General features: G+C 40.4%; 1 protein-coding gene across 11 annotated transcripts in view; it reads right to left on the bottom strand.

Moving 5' to 3' along the window:
• The window catches only part of CAST (calpastatin), a 124,129-nt gene extending 103,755 nt beyond the window's left edge, over nucleotides 1-20,374 (bottom strand). For 5 of the 11 annotated variants that reach the window (XM_047778330.1, XM_047778333.1, XM_047778340.1 and 2 more), the window contains exons 1-2: nucleotides 19,462-19,638; nucleotides 5,277-5,339 (exon numbers count right to left, since the gene is read on the bottom strand). In XM_047778330.1, the coding sequence (XP_047634286.1) occupies nucleotides 5,277-5,339; nucleotides 19,462-19,491 (93 nt within the window). In that variant the 5' untranslated portion in view covers nucleotides 19,492-19,638. Of the gene's footprint in view, nucleotides 1-5,276; nucleotides 5,340-19,461; nucleotides 19,640-20,140 lie in introns of those variants that run through there. The other 6 variants (XM_047778341.1, XM_047778344.1, XM_047778331.1 and 3 more) reach the window with 4 other exon arrangements.
• Between the last annotated feature and the right edge of the window lie 3,663 nt (nucleotides 20,375-24,037).

The following is a 24,037-nucleotide window of genomic DNA, read 5'->3' as shown; positions in this document are numbered from 1 at the left end:
TAAAAATAAAGAAAAAGTAGGCATCCTCAAACATCTTTTCTATAGCACAAAAAGTCAGAAAACCATGGAGAACAGGTACAGATTTTTGAGGGGACAGAACTGTTACCCCCAAATGTACTATTGTACTATTTTCTTGTGTGAAGGCAGAAGAAAAACATCCTTAGGATCCACACCGACAGAGAAAAACACCATTCACATTCCTTCACTGAAAAAAAATCATCTTAAAATATATTCTAGTCAATGAAGAAATAAGAAAAATTTAGAACTAAAAAAAAAAAAAAAAAGTGGAGAAACAGCAGTAGAAAAGGATTTAGGGATTTCTTTCAGTGAGTTTAACTTTCCAAATCAGACCTCCAGCTGGATTCTGGATCTCCAGGTAAGCCTGGTAGGACTGCCTTTGGGGCACCCTTTCAGCATTGCCTCCTTCTTGGCACTGGGACATGAGCTTGTCCAGCCACAATCAACTCCCCACTCTTAAAATGCACAAGAGATTGTCATGACCTATCACCCCTTAAAATCGCCTTTGCTGTGGTCCTCTTCCAGAACCAGCTAAGGACAGCTTTATTACCTGCTGGTGAGAACGCTGTCCCAGAAGACTTGTTGAACAAGAAATATGTTTTCTTCCCTCAAAAACACAGCACAAAATGACCAGATTAAATGCTATATTAAATGCTGAAGTACCTGCATAAGTATTTTCTGCTTATTTAAAAGCCGCACATAATGATGACTCCAATTAAGGAAGAGCCCATTGTCTATCATTTTAGTCTTGGCCCTGTTAGTGTCATTCCTTTGTTATTTCAGCCTAAATGGAGTTTACACACAAGGAAAAAATGATGGAAAAAAAAATGCTAAGACGGAAAGAGTCGTCATCTCTCTAGGTGCTAGAATTCTAGATGACAGTGTTTTCATTTTAAAATTTTTGGTACATTCTAAATTTTCTTCAGAGGTTATATTTTAACTATATGATTACTTAGAAGTTACTAAAATCAGTACATATAATGATTATAAACACACACCACTATCACATTAATTTGAGAATACACACAAAATTTCACAGCAGCAGTTCAATAATTGAAATGGTAAGTCTGGGTAATACTTTCACATCTCACAAATACATATTACTTTTGTGATTCAAAAAAGACATTTCATTAAGAGAAAAAAGGTTAGAAAGAATTTTAAAAAGAAGTCATTCAATACTTAACTCATATACTTTAGAAGAAGGAAAGGTAAACACTCAAGGAAAGAATGGCACTAATGCTATTAAAGAAAACTTATCAAATATCTTTTCTTTTAAGGTGCAATTTTGAGTCTATAAATCTCCCTTTATCAAAAAAAAAAAAAAAACCACCATGTCTATTATTAAATTAGAAGTTCTTAAAAGAGGCTCTGTGAGATCATGCCCAACACATGCTTTAAATTCCATTCCTAGGGACTTTACTGAAATAAGTTGCTAAAATGCTCACACTTCCCCATGTAGCCAGATATGTCAGTCAAATACTTTAAATAGATTTGATTGCCAGTTTGGAAAGGCTACTTTGTTCCACTGTATTTAAAGGTGATGATAAATGCTTTCATTTTTCTTTTTCCTGCTCTCTAGTCATTTTACGGCTCATTTGTCTTTGCAACTTTTTGCCTTCTAATTCCTCTACATCTGGGAAGGACTTAGCACATTCCTAATAGTTGTTACATAAAACAAAAAAAAAATACATTCTCACAGACACTTATTCAACTCCATCCTCAAGCATTTATATTGCAAATGCAACATGACACATGACATTTCAGTTGTAAGAGTCTATTAAAATTGTTTCAGACATCCTAGGATCACTTAGTGGCTATTTAAGGGGTCATATTCCAGACAAGTAAGAAAACTTATGATAGCAGGAGAAAAAGAGCTCTGAAATTAATACAGCTGCATTCATGCCCAGATATTCTTCCATATGACAACATAATGATGGTTCTTGCCTAACCCTAATAGTTTCTTCTCCTGGTACTATCTTCCCAAAGTTCTCCTCTGTAATCTTTTTCTCACATCTAATGCAGCAGAGCCATAAAGGGAGAAGCATAAGACACCAAGAGACCCCTCTGAGCACTGAAAGCAAATTTTCAAACTGACTGCATTTCAAAGGCTAGGGTTTGTCCTTGGAAGCCTAACCAGTATGTTGGCATATGCTTGAGGAAAACATGTTGCTTAACCTTTGGAGGTACAGGCTAGTTTGAAAATGGATTACCAAAAGCCCAAACTAAGCTTCTTAATCTCACTTCTTATTCAACAGAGCAATAGGTAAGAAAATATTTGAGAGAAAGAATCAGTTTGGGGAAACATTTCTCTGGTAATCTTGAAAAGAGGATGGCAACCAAATGTGCAGGGTAGGCAGGGCAGATTACAAATCCAGACTGCATGTGGTTTTATAATCATGAACAGAAAGGCTAACACAGGTGCTATTCCTGGCTCGCTCAGTGGGTTAAGGATCCAGCATTGCCATGAGCTGTGGTGTAGGTCGCAGACACGGCTCAGATGCCACGTTGCTGTGGCTGTGATGTAGGCTAGCAGCTATAGCTCCGATTCAACCCCCAGCCTGGGAAGCTCCATATGCTGTGGGTGTGGCCCTAAAAATAGGGCGGGGGGGTGGGGGGGGGAGGCTAACATAATGCCTACTGCAGAGTGATTTCCTTAAATTGTCTCCAGGGACACAGCATCTCATCAATGACTTCTTTGCACATAACGTAAAGAATTAGAGACTCTTTAGAGACAGACTATACTGGAAATATAACTCGATTATCAAATCATCCCACTCACACATCTGTCCATCCTTTCGAATAGATGTGGGCAGAATTTGGTGACAAAATAAACAATCCTCAATCTCAGACTATGCGAATCTCTGCAGTGGTTTATGCCATAGGAGCAGGGCAAAGCTTCCATCTCCTCTTTGCTTCTGCTACAGCTGGGACAGGGCAGGACAAATGGGTATGTCCAGGCTGTGGCACAAGTGCAAGAGCTATAAATTTGGATTTCTCAGAAATGTTATGAAACAATGTCAGATCTTGCTTGAATTGCTGACAAAAAAAAAAAAAAAAGAATAACTCTTTCTTCTCTCAAGGTGGAAGTTCATCCTTTCAGTTTCAAAAAAGTGAAAGTACAGCCATCATACTGACTCAGAAATCTCAAACTGCCCCCTTCCTGCATTTGTAACAGGGCTACTTATCAGTTTTCCCAAGCCCTTTATAAATATGAAAATAAGGCACTTTAAATCCAGATATGATCAAAAGACCTAACACTGGGCTAGCATCTGTTGCCTAAACTAACAATGCCTAACAATATTCCAGACATAATATTTAAGCTTTCACATAAGAACATAATTGTTGAGAATAATCCTACAGGAACTAGGTCACCAACCACTTGATGGTATTGGAAAAGAAGATTTCCTCTTTTGTGCAGATAGTTTAAGCTTGATTAATATTAAGATAATAACATCTGGAGTTCCTGTCGTGGCGCAGTGGTTAACGAATCCAACTAGGAACCATGAGGTTGCGGGTTCGGTCCCTGCCCTTGCTCAGTGGGTTAACGATCTGGCGTTGCCCTGAGCTGTGGTGTAGGTTGCAGACGCGGCTCAGATCCCGCGTTGCTGTGGCTCTGGCGTAGGCCGGTGGCTACAGCTCCGATTCGACCCCTAGCCTGGGAACCTCCATATGCCGCGGGAGCGGCCCAAGAAATAGCAACAACAACAAGAACAAGACCAAAAAAAAAAAAAAAAGACAATAACATCTAAAAACATTATTCCCTGGTCTGGAGAGTTAAGAAAACACTACAGTTTTCAAACAGGAAATTATTTAATAGATAACTCTTCTGGAACTATATTTAAAGAGTAGAGTTGATAGGGGAACTGAGTGATATTATATAGATTTTCATGCTAGTAAAAAGGGGAAAATGTGTTTTTGCCCATGGAAATTTATTTTTTTAATAATTTAACCAAGAAACAAGATAAATCTTTTTTGTTTGTTTTGTCTTTTTGCCTTTTCTAGGGCCGCTCCCGAGGCATATGGAGGTTCCCAGGCTAGGGGTCTAATTGGAGCTATAGCCACCGGCCTACACCACAGCCACAGCAATGTGGGATCTGAGCCGCGTCTGCAACCTACACCACAGCTCAGGGCAACGCCAGATCCTTAACCCACTGAGCAAGGGCAGGGACCGAACCCGCAACCTCATGGTTCCTCGTCGGATTCGTTAACCATTGAGCCATGACAGGAACTCCCGGGATAAATCTTAATACAAGTTTACTTTTAATTTGTAAAGAAATATTTGCCTTCCATGGGTACAAAATTTCACTATGAATTTGCACAGTAAGAAATAATCTATATTTTCATGGGTGTTGGTCGTAGAAATATTAAGACACAGCAGATGACCAAACAGTGCCAAATTCATAGCAAGTTCTAGTCACAAGGGCGAGAATTCATATTGAAGGTACTGAAATATACTGACTATTTCAAACAGCAGAAAATAAGTAGAGACAGAAGCTAGATTCTGGAAACATGTTAAGGATATTGTGAAAAAATAAGGACCTTGCTATTTTACAAACTAGAAATGTTGATACTGATTTCTATTGAATAAAGATAGAAATCTCCATTGAGATTTAAAAATGTAAAATGCAGCAAAAGGAAGGCAAGCCCCAGTACCCCTTTGAAGGACAGAACTTTCACATGACCCTTCCACGGCACCAGGCCGTGCTGTCAGGGCATATAATGAGGCATCGTTCTGTGAAAGGAGACGTTCACAGGCTCGAAGAAAACCCATCTCAAACTGAGGAGATATGGTTTCACTAGGATTTCCACAGAATGGATCCAAAGAAAAGTAGTTCTTTCTCTCTTCCTTTTGTTTATGAACCTGAATGACTAGTTTAGTCTAGGTTACCACTGTTCTTTCATGGTGACTCTCATAAAAAAAGATCTCCTTTTTCCACACCAGCACTTGGTTTCTCCTCCTCAGTGTTCTATTCACCAAAAAACAGTTACAATTCACCAATCTCTGCAAGAGAAACATCCTCAACGACAGTTCTGTTTCTACTTGGAAACTATCCCTAGAGGTTCCTCTTCCAGGAACACTTAAAGTTTTCTAAATACTATTTTTAATGATTTCCACTTAGCCTTGAATCAAATCTTAGTTTAAAACAAAATTTGCCAATATTCCGCTAGGAGATATTTGCTACCTCATTATTTATTTCAAGACAGAATTCACAATTTAAGAACAAGGGAAAATGACAACCCAGTATTGTGGAAATTACCTCATCTGATCCTTTCTGTTCTCCTGACTTGGAAGACGATCCACTGGTTTTTCCACTGGCATGCTACAAAAATATTAAAAAAGATAATGTTTAATAGAGGGAGGGGATACAAGATAATAGAATAATAACTTCACTCCCAAAGGGCTAAATATATAGACTGTAAAAACAAGGGCCCCTTTAATCTTCCTCCTGAGAATGTTGATAATTCTACACCGACGTATGTGGCCTTCAAAAATTAAGGGACGCTACAGACATTCATTTGGGATGTAGGAAGTCAGTCTGTAATTAACCAGACACAGATCTGATGCTGATGGTGATGCCAGTGTGGCATCCTGCCTCCTACAAAAATGCCTCATGGAATTTTAAAGCCCAAATTTTCAGCATGGGAGATATCTGGTTCCTTGTGGAGATGAGATGTCTGAGGACCACACTGAACCTAAAGCCATACTTCAGTCTCAGTTCAGCATGAACTGCAGGGAGGACCACCTCTTGTCAACCATCAATTCCAGTGGCTCTTGAGAATTCTCTGGAGTTCTTCCATCTGAGTATTTACGAACTCAGAAAGATAAACCCTGAATTGATCTTTTTGAGAAATGAAAGAAAAACATTGTTCCTGAAAAGGGGACAAAAAATTATTTCCTTTCTCGCACATTGTGGGATATGCAAGAAAGTGAGAAAAGGAATTCTAAATATAAGAAAATAAGAGGCTCTCCATTGTGTTAGACCCTAGTTACCTTCAGTTAAAGTGAGATATAAAATCCCATTATATTCCCTAGAGCAGAATCACAAGCTGGATATGCAGGTAACTTAAATTACCCAAATTAAGAAGAATTGCAATAATGGTAATAGTAATAATAATTTACATCATTCTTTATTATCTACAAGGCCCTTTCTTATACATTTTTATTTGATATAAAAAAATAGGCTCACATGATTTCATGGATTTAGAAAAAACTAAGAATAAAAGACATGTAATATACTTTCCACAAGGACACGTAACTAGTAAATGAAAAAAGTTTGCAAACCAGGTTTTCTGAATTAAGATCTATTGTTTGTCACTATACCATGATAAATGAAATAAGGTCATATTCCTTTTAATCATATCAACAGATTTTTTATTAAAAAAAAAAGGCCAAGCAATATTAGACATGTGGGTAAAAGTTTTTAGTAGGTCTTTGTATAGAAAACTAGAAAGAGGAGTTCCCATCGTGGTGCAGTGGAAACAAATCGGACTAGGAACCATGAGGTTGAGGGTTTGACTCCCTGGCCTTGTTCAGTGGGTTAAGGATCTGGCGTTGCCGCGAGCTGTGGTGTAGGTCACAGATGCAGCTCGGATTCTGCAGGTTGCTGTGGCTGCGATGTAGACCAGTGGCTATAGCTCTGATTCGACCCCTAGCCTGGGAGCCTGGGAACTTCCACATGCCATCGGCGCAGCCCCAAAAAGACAAAAAAAAAAAAAAAGAAAGAAAGAAAGAAAAAAAGAAATCACTTTCATGAATGGAAAATTCTTCCACAAATGCAAGCCTCTCATGGATTAGTAGGTAGACCCCACAGAAAAGCAGGCAGGCTGCAAGAGCTTGATGAATGAAGCTCTCTAGAGGCTTTGTTTCACCCAGATGTTAAGAGTTTGGCTACCATTAAGAGCAATCAGTATAGAATAATCAATGAATCTTGAAGAAAAGCCATTTAAAAGCTTTTTATATATAAAAAGCCATTTAAAAGCTTTATATATGTATATTTATATATCAGAGCTAGGTGGTAATTGATAAGTTCTAGAATACTTAGTCAACAAAAGATTCTTAAAGGCCAGCCTAGAGGGAAGGATTATTCAACATTTGGAGAGAGAATTTCAGAGGGAGAGGTCTACAATGACAGGGATTTACCAATCTGCCTCCTTCCAGAACTGGGAAATTTATTTATTTATTTTATTTACTTTTTTGTCTTTTGTCTTTTTAGGGCTGCACCCATAGCACATGAGGTTCCCAGGCTAGGGGCCAATCAGAGCTGTAGCTGCCAGCCTATACCACAGCCACAGCAACCCAGGATCCAAGCTTCATCTGCATCCTACACCTTGGCTCTCTGCAATTCTAGATCCTTAATCCACTGAATGAGGCCAGGGATCAATTTCCAGTCTTCATGGATACCGGTCAGGTTTGTTAACCACTGAGCCATGACAGGAGCTCCAAAAGTGGTAAATTTAGAACCACAATACCACACTCACTTCTTATCACTGATTCCTTATCTTTTTCAGATTAGATATAAGTAATGCATAACAGCAATGATATCCATTGTTTAACTGAGCATACTGTTTTGGGTGCCTCAATTACTTATATTCCATTTTACAAATGAGAAAACTTAAAAGGGGCAACTCGCTCTTGCCTGGGGTAAGACTTTTTGCTCTCTGCAAGGTCCCACTCTGTTTCCTGCTCATGTGGCAAACATATATTATGATTTATTACCCTACAGTCAACATGCAGACAGCCTTTTTTTCTCTAAAATATAGGTAGATATTTTACATTAAAACATTTTTAGAAAGTTGTTTCCTTGTAGTGTTTCAAAATTGCAGTCCTCCAGACTAACCAACATCACTAGTTATTTGCGTCCACTGAAATGCTCAAAATCCCTCACAGTTATGTAGTTTTCAAATAATAGTTTCAGTTTGTTTATAGCAAACACTTTTTAAAATGTTGAGTTAATGTGAAAACTTATAAAAATTATGCTATAAGAATTGGTGTTTTGTAATTTCAGAAGAAATATTTGCTCTCAATAGAATGATGAGTATAATAATAACATAAATAAAAATCATATAATCAAATAGCAACTTTTAAGGAACTGTATGGATCATATTTTTCTCCTTCTTTTTAAATCTGGCTTTTTATTATAAATATTTTACTAACATACAGAAAAGTTAAAAGAGTAATACAGTGAATGTCAATTGTCCTACCACTTTGATTCAACAACTATTAACATTGTTGCCATATGTTGCTGTATCTGCACATATTACAGATACATAGATCTATGTATCTATCTATCTATCTATCTATCTATCTATCTATCTATCATCTATTTGTATATGTACCTCCACTTGAAAGCAAATTTCAGATAGTTTGAAACTTTAGCCCTAAACATTTCATCAAGTATCTCCTTAAATTAAGGACTTTTTCCTATATAACTGCAATACATCATCACTCTAACAAAACTCTAACAGAATTACCAGGAATTACCTAATGCCATTCAGTTTCCAGTGAGTAGCAACTTTATAAACTAATCATTGCCCTGACCATTTCTTGGGGCTCATTCAATATTCAGTAGTCTATTAATGATGTAAAATCATTTCTAGCTTTTCACCAAGAGAGATTCCAAGTGCCTGATTATTAAATTCATGGAATAATTGCGTACTTTCCACATAACTGAGCCGATAGAATGAAATGTTTGGGAATGATATAGGTTAAATTTGATCCAGCTTAGGAACCCACAGCAGGTCTTTCAAAGAGTGAAGAGAGAAAATTTTGTCTACTTCCACAAATAGCTGGTGGTTTGGGGAGAGCTGAGAGAAACATGAAGAAGAGAAGGAGTGATAGGTCAGGAAAGAGAACTGAACACAGACTGGAAATAGCCAGCAAGGACTCTTGCATAAGAGGGAACAGGAGCTAATGTGTTCTAAATTTCTCCTCTATGGAGTTCCCGTCATGGTGCGGAGGAAATAAATCCGACTAGGAACTATGAGGTTGCGGCCTTGCTCATTGGGTTAAGGATTGGGCATTGCCCTGAGCTGTGGTGTGGGTCACAGACATGGCTCGGATCCTACATTGCTGTGGCGCAGGCCCACAGCTGTAACTCTGATTTGACCCCTAGCATGGGAACCTCCATATGCTGTGAGTGCGGCCCTAAAAAAAAGCAAAAATAAATAAATAAATAAATAAATAAATATCTCCTTTGTGTTAAGCCCTGCTCCAGACATTTCCACTACGAGGTCCCCTTAAGTGCCAGAGCAACTCTAGGGGTATACATTGTCAGCTCATTTTATGGATAAAGAAATTGAGGATATGAAAAATGAGATCCTCTTCTGTCACACTACATATCATGGTCATAGTCTACGGACCAGAGACTGGGCTACTCTGAACCAAGTTAAATGCTAGCTGAAATCTTCTGCTTCACATCAAGAAAGCCTTATTCTAGGGAGTTCCCATTGAGCTTCAGAGGAAACAAACCCAACTAGTGTCCATAAGGATGAGGGTTTGATCCCTGGCCTCACTCAGTGAGTTAAGAATCCCATATTGCTCAACTACAGATGTGATAAATTCATTTGAGTAATAAAAAAGTAAATAAAAAGAAAAAAAAAAAAAGAATCCCGTATTGCTGTGGCTGGGGCATAGGCTACAGCTGCAGCTCTGATTCAACCCCTCATCTGGGAATCTCCAGATGCCACAGATGCGGCCCGAAAAAGCAACACCAAACCAAATAAAAAACCCTAAGAGGAAAACAACTAAAAAATTCCCCAACAAAATCAAAGTCAAACCTTTCTATTCTAAAGCTTGTTTGTTTTTATAAAATTTATCAGACACACAATATTTATAAATTTCACCTGTTTTAGGAGCTGGAGAGGAGGCAAAGACAGGAAGTGCAGGATGCCAGCCCTAAAGCAGTGAACATTTCACTGGGAGGATAAGGGCAGAGAAGACAGGAAACAATGTCACTGAGATGAAGGACAGATGAAGGAATGGAGCAGCAGGAGTTCAGAGACAGGAAAGAGATCAGATAAAGGGCTTTCCTACTTGGCCTCAAAAAGAAACACTTTTTGAAACTGCTTCCACTTCCTGGTATCACTACATATTTGGTAAGTACAGCTGCCCTTTGACCTCATTCTAGAAGACAGCATTAACATGCTTAAAATGTTCTGCCAGAGCAAACTCCTAAGTCTGTCAGGAAATCAAAAATAGCAAGGAGTAATAAAGCTTGGAGCTGTGCTTTCATCCAGCTAAGGGGTTGTGCTAGTGCCAGGCTTCAGCTCTGAGGCCTTTGGGGCACCCCCCCACACCCCAACAATGTTACCCAGACACACCCTGATACACACACAGACAAGAGTGTACATCACAGGGTAAGATAAAATCAAACTTCTACACATATTAAAAAGGAAAGGAGATAGGAAAAAAACCAAAAAACAAAAAACTGAGCATCTGCAAGTCCAAGCTCAGCTGTGAAAGAGCACCAAAACCAATGTGCTTTAGAAATAGCTCTGCTTTATTTAAAATAAAAATTAAAGGAGTTCCCGTCGTGGTGCAGTGGTTAACGAATCCGACTAGGAACCATGAGGTTGCAGGTTCAATCCCTGCCCTTGCTCAGTGGGTTAAAGATCCGGCATTGCCGTGGGCTGTGGTGTAGGTTGCAGATGTGGCTCGGACCCAGCGTTGCTGTGGCTCTGGCGTAGGCTGGTGGCTACAGTTCCGATTCGACCCCTAGCCTGGGAACCTCCATATGCCACGGGAGCGGCCCAAGAAATAGCAAAAAAAAAAAAGACAAAAAAAATACATGTATGTAAAATTAATTGCATGGTATACTTAAGATTTGTGCAGGTATAACTCAATAAAAATATTAAAAAAATAAATAAATAAAAATTAAAAAAAAGTACTGAAGTTCCTTTAGGAGGTGACAGAAACAAAATTAAATTGAGGTGATGCTTGGACTACCCTGTGAATACACTAAAAAATACTGAGTTATATGTTTGAATAGGTGAATTATGAATTATATCTCAATAAAATCAAGAAAACAGTAAAAGTTATTGAAAATAACTTGGAAATTTTCCTTCTGCAACTTGGAGAATGCCCACAGAGAGAATGCCCATATTTGCATGTCCAGTGACAGGTGTGGCAAAGTCACGACACTATGAAAGGTTATCTTGGTGCCCTCGGACTTGCTATAGCTGAGCACCCTCCCTGCATCACCTGGCAAAGGCTTCCTAAGGAACAGAAAGCCTTATAGATGTGGGTCTCATCTTTCTGCACAGGTCACAGGCACCCAGAGCACTTTTGGGAACACTTGAGCCAGAGCCCAGGGATTTGGGTTTAGTTTGTCCAGTGTGGGCCTGGTCACAGATCTATTTTCCTAAAATCCCCCACTTGATTCTAACATGCGCTAGGATTGGAAGCCACTTGTTTGGAGAGGAGATCTCTGGGCACTATGACAAGAAGTGATTTCTGCTTCTCTAATCACCCCATGGAACCAGCAGCATCAGAGCCTCCCAGATCAGGCAGGCCAGACAGCCTGGGGCCTCCTGGGAAACCAATGGTTCAATCCAGTGCCCCGTGTTCAATGCAGCAGTTCCTGACTAGTTCTGAGCCTTGCCATGTTAATGGCACATCATACCTTCATACTGCAGATTGGTCTATTTTGTAGTCAAGCTAACAAATTAGCACTTTATTGCATATGCTCCTGTTTATTGATTACTTCATAAATGTGTATTTTGCCTTTCCAGCCAGATGGCAGATTATATTCTTTTTTTTCTAGTCTTGTGGAAGGAGTATGACAAATAATTCTTGATTGAATGGCTGCATTTCCATAAACCTCTAAATGTTCCCTGAGTAGTGCTTTCACTCTTTTCAGGTCATTAAACAGTCAACTAGATAAAAGGTAAAAGGCTGAAGAAAATGGATTGAAAAATTAAGAGATAATGTGCAAACTGATACTTCCTGCAAAATCTCTTAAAATCTGTTCTTTTGGCCACCTCCATGGCACATGGAAGTCCTGGAATCAAACCCTCGCAGCAGGAACAGCAGCTTGAGATCCTGAACCTACTGTCCCACATAGAAACTTTTGTAAAATCTATTTTTTGTATGTGCTCTGTTTTCTAAAACAAGATTGTTCAGCAGACAAGCAGAAGGCCCAAGATGTGAAGCTAGGTTTACTTTGAGACACTCTCCCTAGTGGGGATGTGAATCTGTTTGCTCTCAGGTGGATTCCCTGCCTTGACCTTGGTCTGTTGGTGTAGCAGGGATGTTTGCTGGCTCCCACCAAGAGGGTCTCTGGCAGGACAAACCATTGGTGGTTTCTGCTTCTTCCTTTGTCTTTCCAGTCTAGGAATGGTAGCAGCTTCCTGAGATTTCTAATCTCTGCATGGTTTAACCCACCCACCCCCCTTGGTTTCCCAGCCTCTTCTGTTACCTGGGCAACCAACTCCCTGCATTCCATTCCCTGACAAACTCTAAAAAGACAGAAAGAGCATGGGTCTGAAAGGCTACGTGACCTTGGGCAAATAATTTAAACTTTCAGTTTTCTCCATATAAAATGGAGGTAATGGGGCTGGCATACTTATAAAACAAGCTCAACTTAATGAGGAGCCTGGCCCACTGCCTAGTTCACTTTAAGACTACAATAAAACTTATTGCACTCCCTTCTTTTTCTCTGGCATCAATTTGATAGTAGTAAATTATGAGACAGTAAGTGAATATGAGAGATAAGCAAAGGTTTAAGGTTTCCTTTTCGAAGGCTGTAAATATTAGAGCAGAGAATTTAGTGTTTTGCTTTTCCTAAGTACAAATGAACCAGATTCGTTTGATAAATTTATTTTGTCTGTCTCATGACCCTGTACTAGTCTCACACTTCCATGCTACAAATAAGGAAACAAAGTACACAGGGGAGAGAGAATTCATTCTTCAAACAACATACACCAATCTGATCACCTGGCTAACACTCAATGTATAATTAATTCCCATGCTATAAAATACTTGTAAGGGTGTGGTGTGTGTGTGTGTGTGTGTGTTGGTGCGCTGGGAATTGGTCTGATGAAGCAAGATGGGCACAGTGTTACAATGGTGATATTTATTGACGGTAATGGATACATGAGGAGTGCATTATATTACTCTCTCTTCTTCTGTGATAAAATGTTTAAAATTTTCGAAAATCTTATCTCAAGAGTATGCGGCTTTCTAGAGTCACCCAAAGGCAACATCCTAGCCACTTTACTTGATTTTAATACTGAAAACCCCAAACACATGGAGAAGTCTAGTGTGAGAGGAAGAGTTCACTCACTAAAAAAATAATCAGTGAGTAGCCACTGTGTGCTAGGTGTTGTGGGGAGAATTACTATTAAAGAAACATAAGTAAATGAAAGTGATACATGATATATTTCTACTTCTCTAAAAATATTTGTTATCAAGCTATAAAAATACAGGATAACCTTCTTTGGGGTTCTCACAGAAAAGTAGACACATATTAAGGATTAATTGCATAACTATAATTCTGAAATCCCCATGTTTCACCTGATCTCTATACGCTTTTCCCTAACATTTTAACCTTCTGGTGGACATGCCCAAGTGGAAGTGTAAGGGCACATTTTCTTTTTTGTCCAGTTTTCAGAAGTAGGATTGATTGCCTTTCCACCCTGTTTATCTTACAGGATCCACCTGCAGTAAAACTTTGTGAATTTTCTCTAAGTCAGAGACAACGTTGTGAGAATTTCAATAGTTACTTTGCTGCTTTTGTAATAGTCATTAGGATGTGATTGTGATTTTTATGTATGAGAAACGCAAGAGAATGCCAGGCATGGACCATCAGCACAATTTTTGTGTCCATGGCACCCTGTACAAACCTTGACACATAGTGGGTGGACAAGAAGCAACTGTGACCATATTTGACCTTTACCAAATCATTTTTGCATTCTATAAGTTTTCCACAGTCAAAATGTATCCCATAGATTTTAAGAAAACTCTAACCATAGACCCTTTTTATTCTTGAGCCAAATGAGGAGGCAACTTACATAAATGGTATTCCTTGGGTGGATTCATTTTTTCTTTTCTTTCTTTCTTTTTTTTTTCTTTTTTTTTTTTGGCTTTTCAGGGCCACACCCATGGCAAAAGGGGGTCAAATTGGGCTAGAGGTCAAATCAGAGCTGTAGCTGCCAGCCTATGCCAAAGCCACAGCAAAGCAGGATCTGAGCCACATCTGCAACCTATCCCACAGCTCATGGCAATGCCAGATCCTTAACCCACTGAGTGGGGCCAGGGATTGAGCCTGCGTCCTCATGGATACTAGTCAGATTTATTACCACTGAGCCATAATGGAAACTCCCAGGATTCTTATTAACTGAAAGACACCTGCTGTTGTTTTTTTTCCTTTACAGTTTTTTCCCCTTAAACTGAAAAGGTTTCAGGTAATTTTTTATGAAAAGAAATCGAGACAATGTGAATAACAGAGCTTTAGAATCACATGAATAAGATTTCTATCCTTAAAACATTTTAAAGAGAAGGTTCTAGAAAGAAGCTACAGTAGGAGGCACAAGGAATCCATCTCCCTACCTAGATAAAAATCTTACTGGAAGAATCTATCAGATGGAACTATTTTGAAATTCTGGCATCTATCAAAGGCTTGTTCCTTCTAGAGTGAAAAAGTACGGTACCTGAAATGAAAAACCGCTACAGGGATTCAAAAGCCAATTTGAGTAGGCGGAAGAAAGAAGTAGCGAATTTAAAGATGGGAAAATTGAAATTATTGACTCTGAGGAATAAAAAAATGATTGAATAAAAGTAAATAGTGCCTAGGAGACCTGAGAGACATGATCAGACCAACCTACATGTTAAGAGAGTTACAAAAAAAGAAGAGGGAGTTCCCATTGTGGCTTAGCAGTTAACAAATCTGACTAGCATTCATGAGAACACAGGTTCAATCCCTGGCCTTGCTCAGTGGGTCAAAGATCTGGCATTGCCATGAGCTGTGGTGTAGGTCACAGACGTGGCTCAGGTTCTGTGTTGTTATGGCTGTGGCACAGGTTGGCAGCTACAGCACTGATTCAAGCCCTAACTTGGGAACCTCCATATGCTGCAGGTGCAGCCCTAAAATTTGACAAAAAAAAAAAAAATTATTTGAAGAAACAATGGCCTAAAACTTTCCAAATTTGATGAAAAACAAAAACACAAGCAACTGAGAAACTCAACAAATTTCAAGTAGGATGAATTCAAAGTTCACAGGGAGATATATCAAACTGTTGAAAGACAAAGACAGAGGATCTTGACAGCAGCAATAAAAAATGATTTGTCACATATAAAGCATATTCAGTAAGATTATAAGCAGATTTCTCATCAGAGATGTTGGAAGTCAGCAGGCAGTGGGACAAGCGTTGGCAAGTATATGAAGAAATTAGAATCCTCATGCACAAGGGGGAGGAAGGTAAAATGGTACAACCACTGTGGAAAATAGTAAGGTGGTTCCTTAAAAAATAGCTAAACGTGGAAGCAACCCAAGTGTACACTAACAGACGAATGGATAGACTATATGCATATTTTTTTCAGCTTTAAAAGGAAGAAAATTGTGACATAGGCTTTAATGTGGATCAATCTTAAGGGTCTGTGCTAAGTGAAATACGCCAGTCACAAAAAGACAAATACTGTATAATTCCACTTATATGAGGTTCCTAGAACAGTCATTATCATGGAGACAGGAAGTAGAATGGTGGTTGCCAGGGAATGAGAGGAGAGGACAATGGCTAGTTACCAATCAGTGGGCCTTAAGTTTCAGTCAAGGAAGATGAATAAGCCTTACAGATCTGCTGTACAATACTGAACCTATATGCAGTGTATACTTAAAAATCTGTTAAGAGTAGATCTCATGTTAAGTGTTCCTACAACAGAATTAAAAAATGATAAGGAAAACAGGAACTTAAATACAGTCCTATGTATTTACACATATGTATGTAAATTGAATGAGAACTTATTGTTTGATGTGTATACAATTTCAGTGTTGCAACAAAGAAACATTTCTGGAGATAGAGGATAGTGATGGTTGCAAAGGAGTGTGAATATATTTAATATCACTGAATTTTACAGTTACAAATGGTTAAGACGGTAAATTATATATTATATGTACTTTACCACAATAAAAATAAAAGCCCTCAAGGGAAAAAAGTAGAATAAAGATAGGTTGCTTACAGAGGTCTTGTACTCCACTGAGACAGCCTACTCAGAAGTAATTACCCACCTGCTCACCTTGGAATCTCAAATGGCCACCCACTGTTTCTACCCCCAGCAAACTACATCATTGTTTAAAAAGTACTTGTAGAATATAATTAACTTTCTGGGAAGCGTCAAAACTTATTAAAGAATAATATCATCAGATGTTATTCTTAATTTAAAAGTCTTCTCTGCAATGGGAAGCAAGCCAATTCAGAAACTGCCAAACAAAAGAGGAAAGTTATGTCTGACCTCCATTCTCCTTCCACCTTAAAGCCTATGCCCCTCTCACGGAATCTACAATTCCTTACTCCTAAAAGTCACTGCAGCCAAGTGGTCTGTCCTGTCAGGGAAGGCTTGTGACACTCTTTCTGGGCTGGCCACAATGATGGAGCCTCCCAAATGACTGGGTTTCTTGATCACGCTGCCGCTGGACTAAGAAACACCTTTAATTAACATGGCCTAATAAAGTCAGCTTATGACTCAGCAGTGTGATTACTGGTATGTCAGCCAACCAGATTTACTCTTCTTCATACTTCATCACTGTGAAGCTCATTATATGCTCTTCAAATCTAGCTTTGTAAAGTTTTGTTTTAAAATTTTTACCAAAGCAACTTACTTCATCAAAAGATAAGATCAATATATTGATGGTATGCAGTGGGGGGAAATAGACATTGTAATGTTTTACTGACTGGCTTTACAGGTGGCAGTCCCTTAAACAAAACACATCATAGATACATCTTTTATTTTATCATATTCTGCCTAATTTTTTTTTTTAATTTTCAGGGCCACACGCCCACAGCACATGGAAGTTCCCAGACTAAGGGTCAAATCAAAGCTGTAGCCACAGTCACAGCAACGTGGGATCTGAGCCACATTTGCAACCTACACTGCAGCTCACAGCAATGCCAGATCCTTAACCCACTGAGCGGGGCCAGGGATCGAACCTGTGTTCTCATGGATACTAGTCAGATTCGGTACCACTCAGCCACAATGGGAACTCCTTATTCTACCTAAATTTTGAAAGCTATGTCAATCACAATCTTTGTCAGTATTTAAAGGTTTTCAGTAAAGATATTTTAATTATAGGATTTACCAAAACTATTATATATATTATACATATATATACATAAATACATACATCTATTATATATTGTATTTTTGTATAAAATTTTTGTGTAAATAAATTGCATAAATCTTATATATAATAGTATATAAAAACATAAATATCATGTATGTGTGTGTGTTATAAATTGTCTCCACAGATCTTCAGCGGATTTATGGATGGGCTTTTATGTGTGTATGTGTGTACTTTGTTGTGGAAAAATGGTTCACAACTTTCATTTAATTCTAAAAATGGTCTCTGATCATGCCTTCATAGCCACCTAGCAAAACCGGTTAGAAACCCACGTCTAAAGCTATGCTGTTCAATACCCCAGCTATTAGCCACTCATGCCTACTGCTCACTTGAAATACATCAAGTATGAATTGAGATGAGCTCTAAGTATAAAATACATGCTGGGTTTTTAAGAATTAATATGACAAAGAAGATGTATAATATCTCAATGATTTGCACATTGATTAAATGTTGAAATAACAATGGTTGGGAAATAGAGGGTTAAATAAAATGTTATTAGCATTTACTTCACCTGTTTCTTTTTGCTTTTGTTTATGTGACTACTAGAAAATTTAAAATTACATATATGGCTCACACTATATTTCTACTGGACAGCACTAGTTTGGGCAAAGTCAAAGCTTGATCATAGGCAGTTTGCTGATTCAGGAGGTTCCTACTAGCAAAAAAAAAAAAAAAAATTCTAATAGTTCCAGAATTATATTACAAGAGAGGTTTTTAGCAAAAATGTCAAACTATGCCTAAACATAACAAGGTTAAAAGCATAGATTTAAACAATCTTCATCCAGATATTCCAGCATAATTTCCTTTAAAGAATCATGAATTTGAAAGAAGACTGATGTCAGCCCTGAACCACTGCCATCCATATTTGCAGGTAATTCAAGTTGTGCATTTTTGATAAGAACCTTAGGACAATAATGACGCAAAGCAAACATTTGCTTTTAGAACATCAATAAGATGATACATTTTAAAAACCCAGAAAGTGTAATGGGAAGCATTCATGAAGAAACATCTTAGGGGAAACAGGAATTCCCAATCATTAAAGGCATATAAGCATGGTAATTTGATTCATGAATCTACTCTTCACCAACTCTTATGTGGTACTTATTACCACCCCAATTTTATAGATGTGGAAACAGTTTCAAAAAGGTTGACCCATTGCCCTGTGAGAACAAGAATTCTGTCTGGTTTTCCACTGTGTACTTCAAGACTAGTACTGGGTCTGGCATATATTAGATACTCAGTGAACACCTGTTGGCTGAAAAGGGACAGTTTACAGATTCCAACACAAGATTTCTCTCTAAAGAGTATCTGATAACAACATCCTTGCGTTTCCCAATAGCACATGCTGAGAGATGGACTCATATTTTAAATTTTTCACCATATATCAATGGGATATAACTATTTTTATTCTGTTTACAAAACTTTTGTGTATTTTTTGGGGGGGGGGGCATTGTAACATTAAGTCACACTTCCTGATTCAAAGCCTTACAAGCACCAGCTTGACTGGCTATCACACCTAATTGTCTGGAAAGGCATTCAATGCATTAAGCAAATGAAACATCTAGGTCCCTCATCCAAAGTAATAAAATACAGAGCAGAGGCTGCTCTCTCATTCTAAACCTCGGTCTTGATGTCAGTTTCTTCTGCTCCTTGGAGTTTTGGATTTTCTACTTGCCCTCATCCCCAGCTGCCTCTCCTCCTTTGCAGTGGAGAGTGCACGTCCAACAAGCCTCTAAAAGTTTTGAGCTTTACTTATGCCTTAAAAACAAACACTAAATCTGAGCTCTCTTGAGTCCAGTAGGAGTTCATTCAGGAATCCGTGTCCAAGGGCTGAATTCCTCCAGCAACAATTCCTGTTCCATTCAACTTGGGAGCGTGAGCGCAGCCTGGTGCTTTTGCTCACACCAACGACTTGCACGTCTGAGCTAGCTTGCACATACCACAGCAGGGTGGGTCTCACCCTCTCCAGGAGCCTAACCTGAAGGTCTGAGAGGAGGTCACAACTGGTCCCCACCCCTTCCTCACCAAACCCTGGACAATAAACTGGCCTGCACGCCCAGAAAGCACATTCCCTTCCCGGTCCTGCCCAGGCACGATCACTCCTATTTACCGTCTTGTACCACCAGCTTGCGAATGCCATGGCGACAACCAATTTGCTCTGAGTCGCGCAGAGTAGAACCCGGCGAGAACGCGAGAACACGGGATGCAGCGCAGAAGGGGTTTGGCTCACACTCCACCAGCCCTGGACCTGGTTGGTCCTGAGTTCTGTAAGCCCCTCTGCTGCCAGGGAGGAAGGCATCTGGGCGGGGCCGACATAGGGCCCCACCCCCACTGGGTTGAGCCGGCCCCGCCCCGCCCCGATTTGGCTCAAGGCCGGTTAGGGAAGAAGTGTTATTTCTCCAGGCAGCCACGCCCTGCAGTCCTGACTTTTATCACTTTACGAAAAAGACCCCCACTCTCTGGGGGTCCAAATGAACTTTATTCCCCTTTTATCCTCATTTGCTTTTTACCCCAGTCTCAGCAACCAACTTTTCCCCAAGTGGGCCACCTTCAATCTGGTTTATGCCACTCCCTATGCTCTTGGCCGAGGCCCGGCAACCCTGGCCACCTCCAACCACCTGCCCAGAGGCTGGTACAGAGTCTCGCATCCTTCTCTGGCCCAGGAGGGGGCCCATGGGGCATCTGGCCCTGGCAGGCTACCCCAAAGGAAGTAGCGCATGGCTCCGGGGGCCTGGGGCCGAGGTCCTCCCAGCGCCCAGCCCTCTGGCTCTGGCAGGAGTGCCACTCACCTCCTGGGTGTGGCGGGCCGCAGCAGCTCGCCGGGGACGTGGGGAGGCTGCGGGCTTCTGCCCCGGCTGGGACATGGTAAGGCCTTGGAGAGCGCTGCCTCCGGGAGGGCACAGCGGAGACTGGAAGGGAGAGGGAGGCCCGGGGCGGGAACGCTAGGAGGGAGGGAGGGAGCGGAGGGCCCAGCGGGCGCGCCCGTGAGGCAGCTTTTCCGACCCAGCCCCGAACCCCGCGTGGGGGCTCCCCCTCTCCCGGCTGGGCCCTCCCCTTCCTGCCAGCCACTGGCTGAGCCTGGGCTGCAGCGGCCCAGAGCTCCCGCCCGCAGCTTAACACTCTCGGCCTGTACCTCTACCCAGTGTTGCCCCCTCCCCCCAACACCCCAGGTCGGCTGAGTTCCCCAAGAGAGGAGGGGCTGGAGGTCTCGGGGTTCCTCCTTCGACTTGCCCAGACTTGGCTTAAGATTGTGCAATGTGAGAGCGGGACCGGGCGTGGCCTGTCTATGCCTCCAACCTCCTGCCTAAGAATCTCAAGAATTAGACACCTTTTCTGCTATAGGAGAAGAATTTACCAACTGAAGTATGGCCCAAGCCTGGACCTTCTGGATCAAAAAGCATATTACAAAAACAAACTGGTGCGTGTGTGTGTGTGTGATTTAACTTAGCAGGGGTGTGTGTGTGTGTGTGTGTGTGTGTGTGTGCAGTTTTGAAAGTTTAATGATGTTTTACAGGGAGGAAGCTGTAGGTTCTAAACCAAACTAAAGAACACTCCCAAACTTAACCCCCTATACTGCCTTTTTCTGGAGGCTGGCAAATTTTGTTTCTGATGCTAGATTACTTTTGTCTTAGGCTCATCTTAAACAGCACTTCCTGGTTTGGGGCGGTGAAATGCAAGAAGCCTGAAGTGAAATGCAGTAAGCCTGACCAAAAAACGCTCAATCTGCTGAGACTTTCTGCCTGAGGTTGCTGCTGGTTTGTGACCAGATGTGACAGAAGAAAACCTCTAATGGCATTGCCAGTTTGGGCCTCAGGGTCACAGCTTTCTGCCTAGCTGTTTTAGACAGTTGGATAGAGAGTGGGCAGATTTTAAGGAAAGGTTTGTCATGCTATGTGGAACTTGGCAGAAGGGAATTCTTGTTTCCTTCTTCTTTCTCATTTTTAGGGATTTTGACTTCCTTTTATTCAAAGGACAGGCTAGGCTCATTCTGTCTTTTTTTTTTTTTTTTTTTCTTCTTTGTCTTTTATTTTTTTAGGGCCATACCTGCAGCATATGGAAGTTCCCAGACTAGGGGCAGAATTGGAGCTACAGTTGACAGCCACTGCCACAGCCATAGCAACAGAGCATCTGGCCACATCTGCAACCTACACCACAGCTCACAGCAATGCCAGATCCTTCACCCACTGAGCAAGGCCAGGGATCGAATCCGAGTTCTCATGAATACTAGCCAGTTTAGTTACCGCTGAGCCAAGACTGAACTCCTAGGCTCATTCTTAATGGGGAGTACATGGAGGAGTGATTTAATATACAGTTCCTTTAAAAGGGTTCCCCACTTACTATCTATGTATCTGGTATTTCCCCAAAAAAGGTGGTAAGGCAGGAATTTATACCTAAAAATGAATCAGCTTGGATGTGGGGCCTATGATGGTCCATGCAATAAAAATTGATTGGTGGCATCAATTACATTCATAATCAGGAAAAGTGTGTCATAAGCCTGAAAAATGCTTTTGTGATAGTGACCAAACACCTACTGTCATTTAAGCAAACACAAAACTAAAGGGGGGAGGTAATAGCCCCACCTCCAGGCCCGTGAACTGAAACCATTATTCTCAGGATCCTAGAGGGCCTAGATTCAGGGTCCCTGAGTACATTACTCTAATTCTGGAAGTTAAAGTTTGAGGTATTTTCTAATGAGGTATTTTAAGTTGTACTTAAACCAATTAGTTTTATATTTTGAAAGGCTTCCATGTAAAGCACAGTGAAAGAAACTGTAGAGGGAGTGATATAAAGGTTAAAATACACATTCCCTGCCCTCCAGGAACTTAGAGTTTAGCTGAAGTTATGCGGTATTCGTTAACACATCCTCACTTGGGTGGCACTGAAAGACATACTGTGTGAATAAGTACAAATGTGCTTCGGGAATTTGGGGTTCTGTGGGTTTGGGAGATTAAAGGAAAGGAAAGAAGGCTTGAGCGAGCTGGTTGGCTAATGAGATGTGGACAGAAGAAGAAAGGGTGGAGGCATTTCAGGAAATAAAAAGGAGCCCACCCACCTGGCTAGTCCAAGTTCAGGAGTAATCAACCCACATTTCAACTTATTTATTAAGTAGTGAGACTATGCTTGTGATATAGTTGATACCAAAATCTATATTAGAATGGCCTTAGCCTTCAGTCTTTGCTCAAGAGTCAGAACTCATATACGCAGAACAACTGCAGACTAAACAGCACACTGATGACTGTGGGTAAAGAGGAATTTCAAAGAAGTTGAAGAAGAGGGTGATATTTTCACTTTCTTTTGTAGTCAGCGAGGAATTTGGAACTTTGATAGCATGACCAGCATATGAACATCTTGGATTAACTTGTTTTAAAAATATATATGGGATCGCTTCTCGGCCTTTTGGCTAAGATCAAGTGTAAAAATATATATGGAAACTTTTGCTACATTTTTATTTGCACATATTCTAAGTACAGACATACCTCTGAGATATTGACAGTTCAGTTCCAAATCACTGCAATGAAGTGAATCTCACAATAGAGTAACACAATTTTTTTTGGTTTCCCAATGCATGTAAAAGTCATCTTTATACTATATTGTGGTCTACTAAGTGTGCAATAGCATTATGTCTAAAAAAATAATGTACATACCTTATTTAAAAATACCAAACAAGGGAATTCCCTGATGGCGCCGAGGGTTAAGGAGCCAGCATTGTCACTGTTGTGGCACAGGTTCAATTCCCAGTCCGGGAACTTCAGCATGCCACAGGCATGGCTGATTAAAAAAAAAAAAAAAGAATGCAATGGTAGCATCATAGATCACTGAATATAGATCATCATGACATACAGAATAATAATGAAAAACTTTGAAAATTTGCAAGAATTATGAAAATGTGACACAGAGCTATGAAGTAAGCAAATGCTATTGGAAAAATGGCACCAAAAGACATACTTGATACAAGGTTGCTACAAACTTTCAATTTGTAAAATATTCACAAAGCACAATAAAGTGAGGTGCAATAACACTGCACTAAAACTTGGAGGTATGCCTATATTTTATTCCTTTATTTACTTAGTAACAGGATGCCTGCTATGTGTGAGTCTCTCTGGAGGTAGCAGGGACCTCCTATACTCAAAGATCTCACAGTTCAGTAGGAAAGACATGCACAATGCCATGTGATAAGGGCAGTGGACAGCAGAAGTATCCCGAGTGCTGTTAGATGCCCAGAGGGTCTCCTCTTTCTGACTGAGGGGTGGGCAGACCAGGGAGAGAGAGGAGCTCAAGGGCTGCTTCCTCCCCCCATGTTTGACTTGAATGAGTTGAAACCTCCGCCGAACAATCTTGAAGTTACATCTCTTCTTCCCCATCCCCACTGTAGCTGTGCAGGAACTCACCACTTCTCATGGGGAAATGTGTAAATGAGAAAAAGAAAGGCAGGACGGCATCCAGAAAAGACGCCAGTGCAGCCTGAGCAGGTGCTGCAACAGGGCAGAAGGAAGATAGTAGAGAAGTGGGTGCTAAGATGGAAGGAGGAGTGCCTTCTGAAGGGAACGGCTGGCCCACAGTATAAAATGTCACTCAGAGCTTGGAGCAGACAACACATGGAGCATTTGTTTGCTATGACATTTGAGAGGTTTTCGATAACCTAGCCAGTGAGTAAAGAAGGAGGCAGAGCATTTTCCTGAGGTACC

Source organism: Phacochoerus africanus, chromosome 4 (genome assembly GCF_016906955.1).
Source record: "Phacochoerus africanus isolate WHEZ1 chromosome 4, ROS_Pafr_v1, whole genome shotgun sequence".
Classification (NCBI taxonomy): Eukaryota; Metazoa; Chordata; class Mammalia; order Artiodactyla; family Suidae; genus Phacochoerus; species Phacochoerus africanus.
The sequence above is the reverse complement of the archived record's forward strand: the minus strand, read 5'-3'. Positions and strand labels throughout refer to the sequence as shown.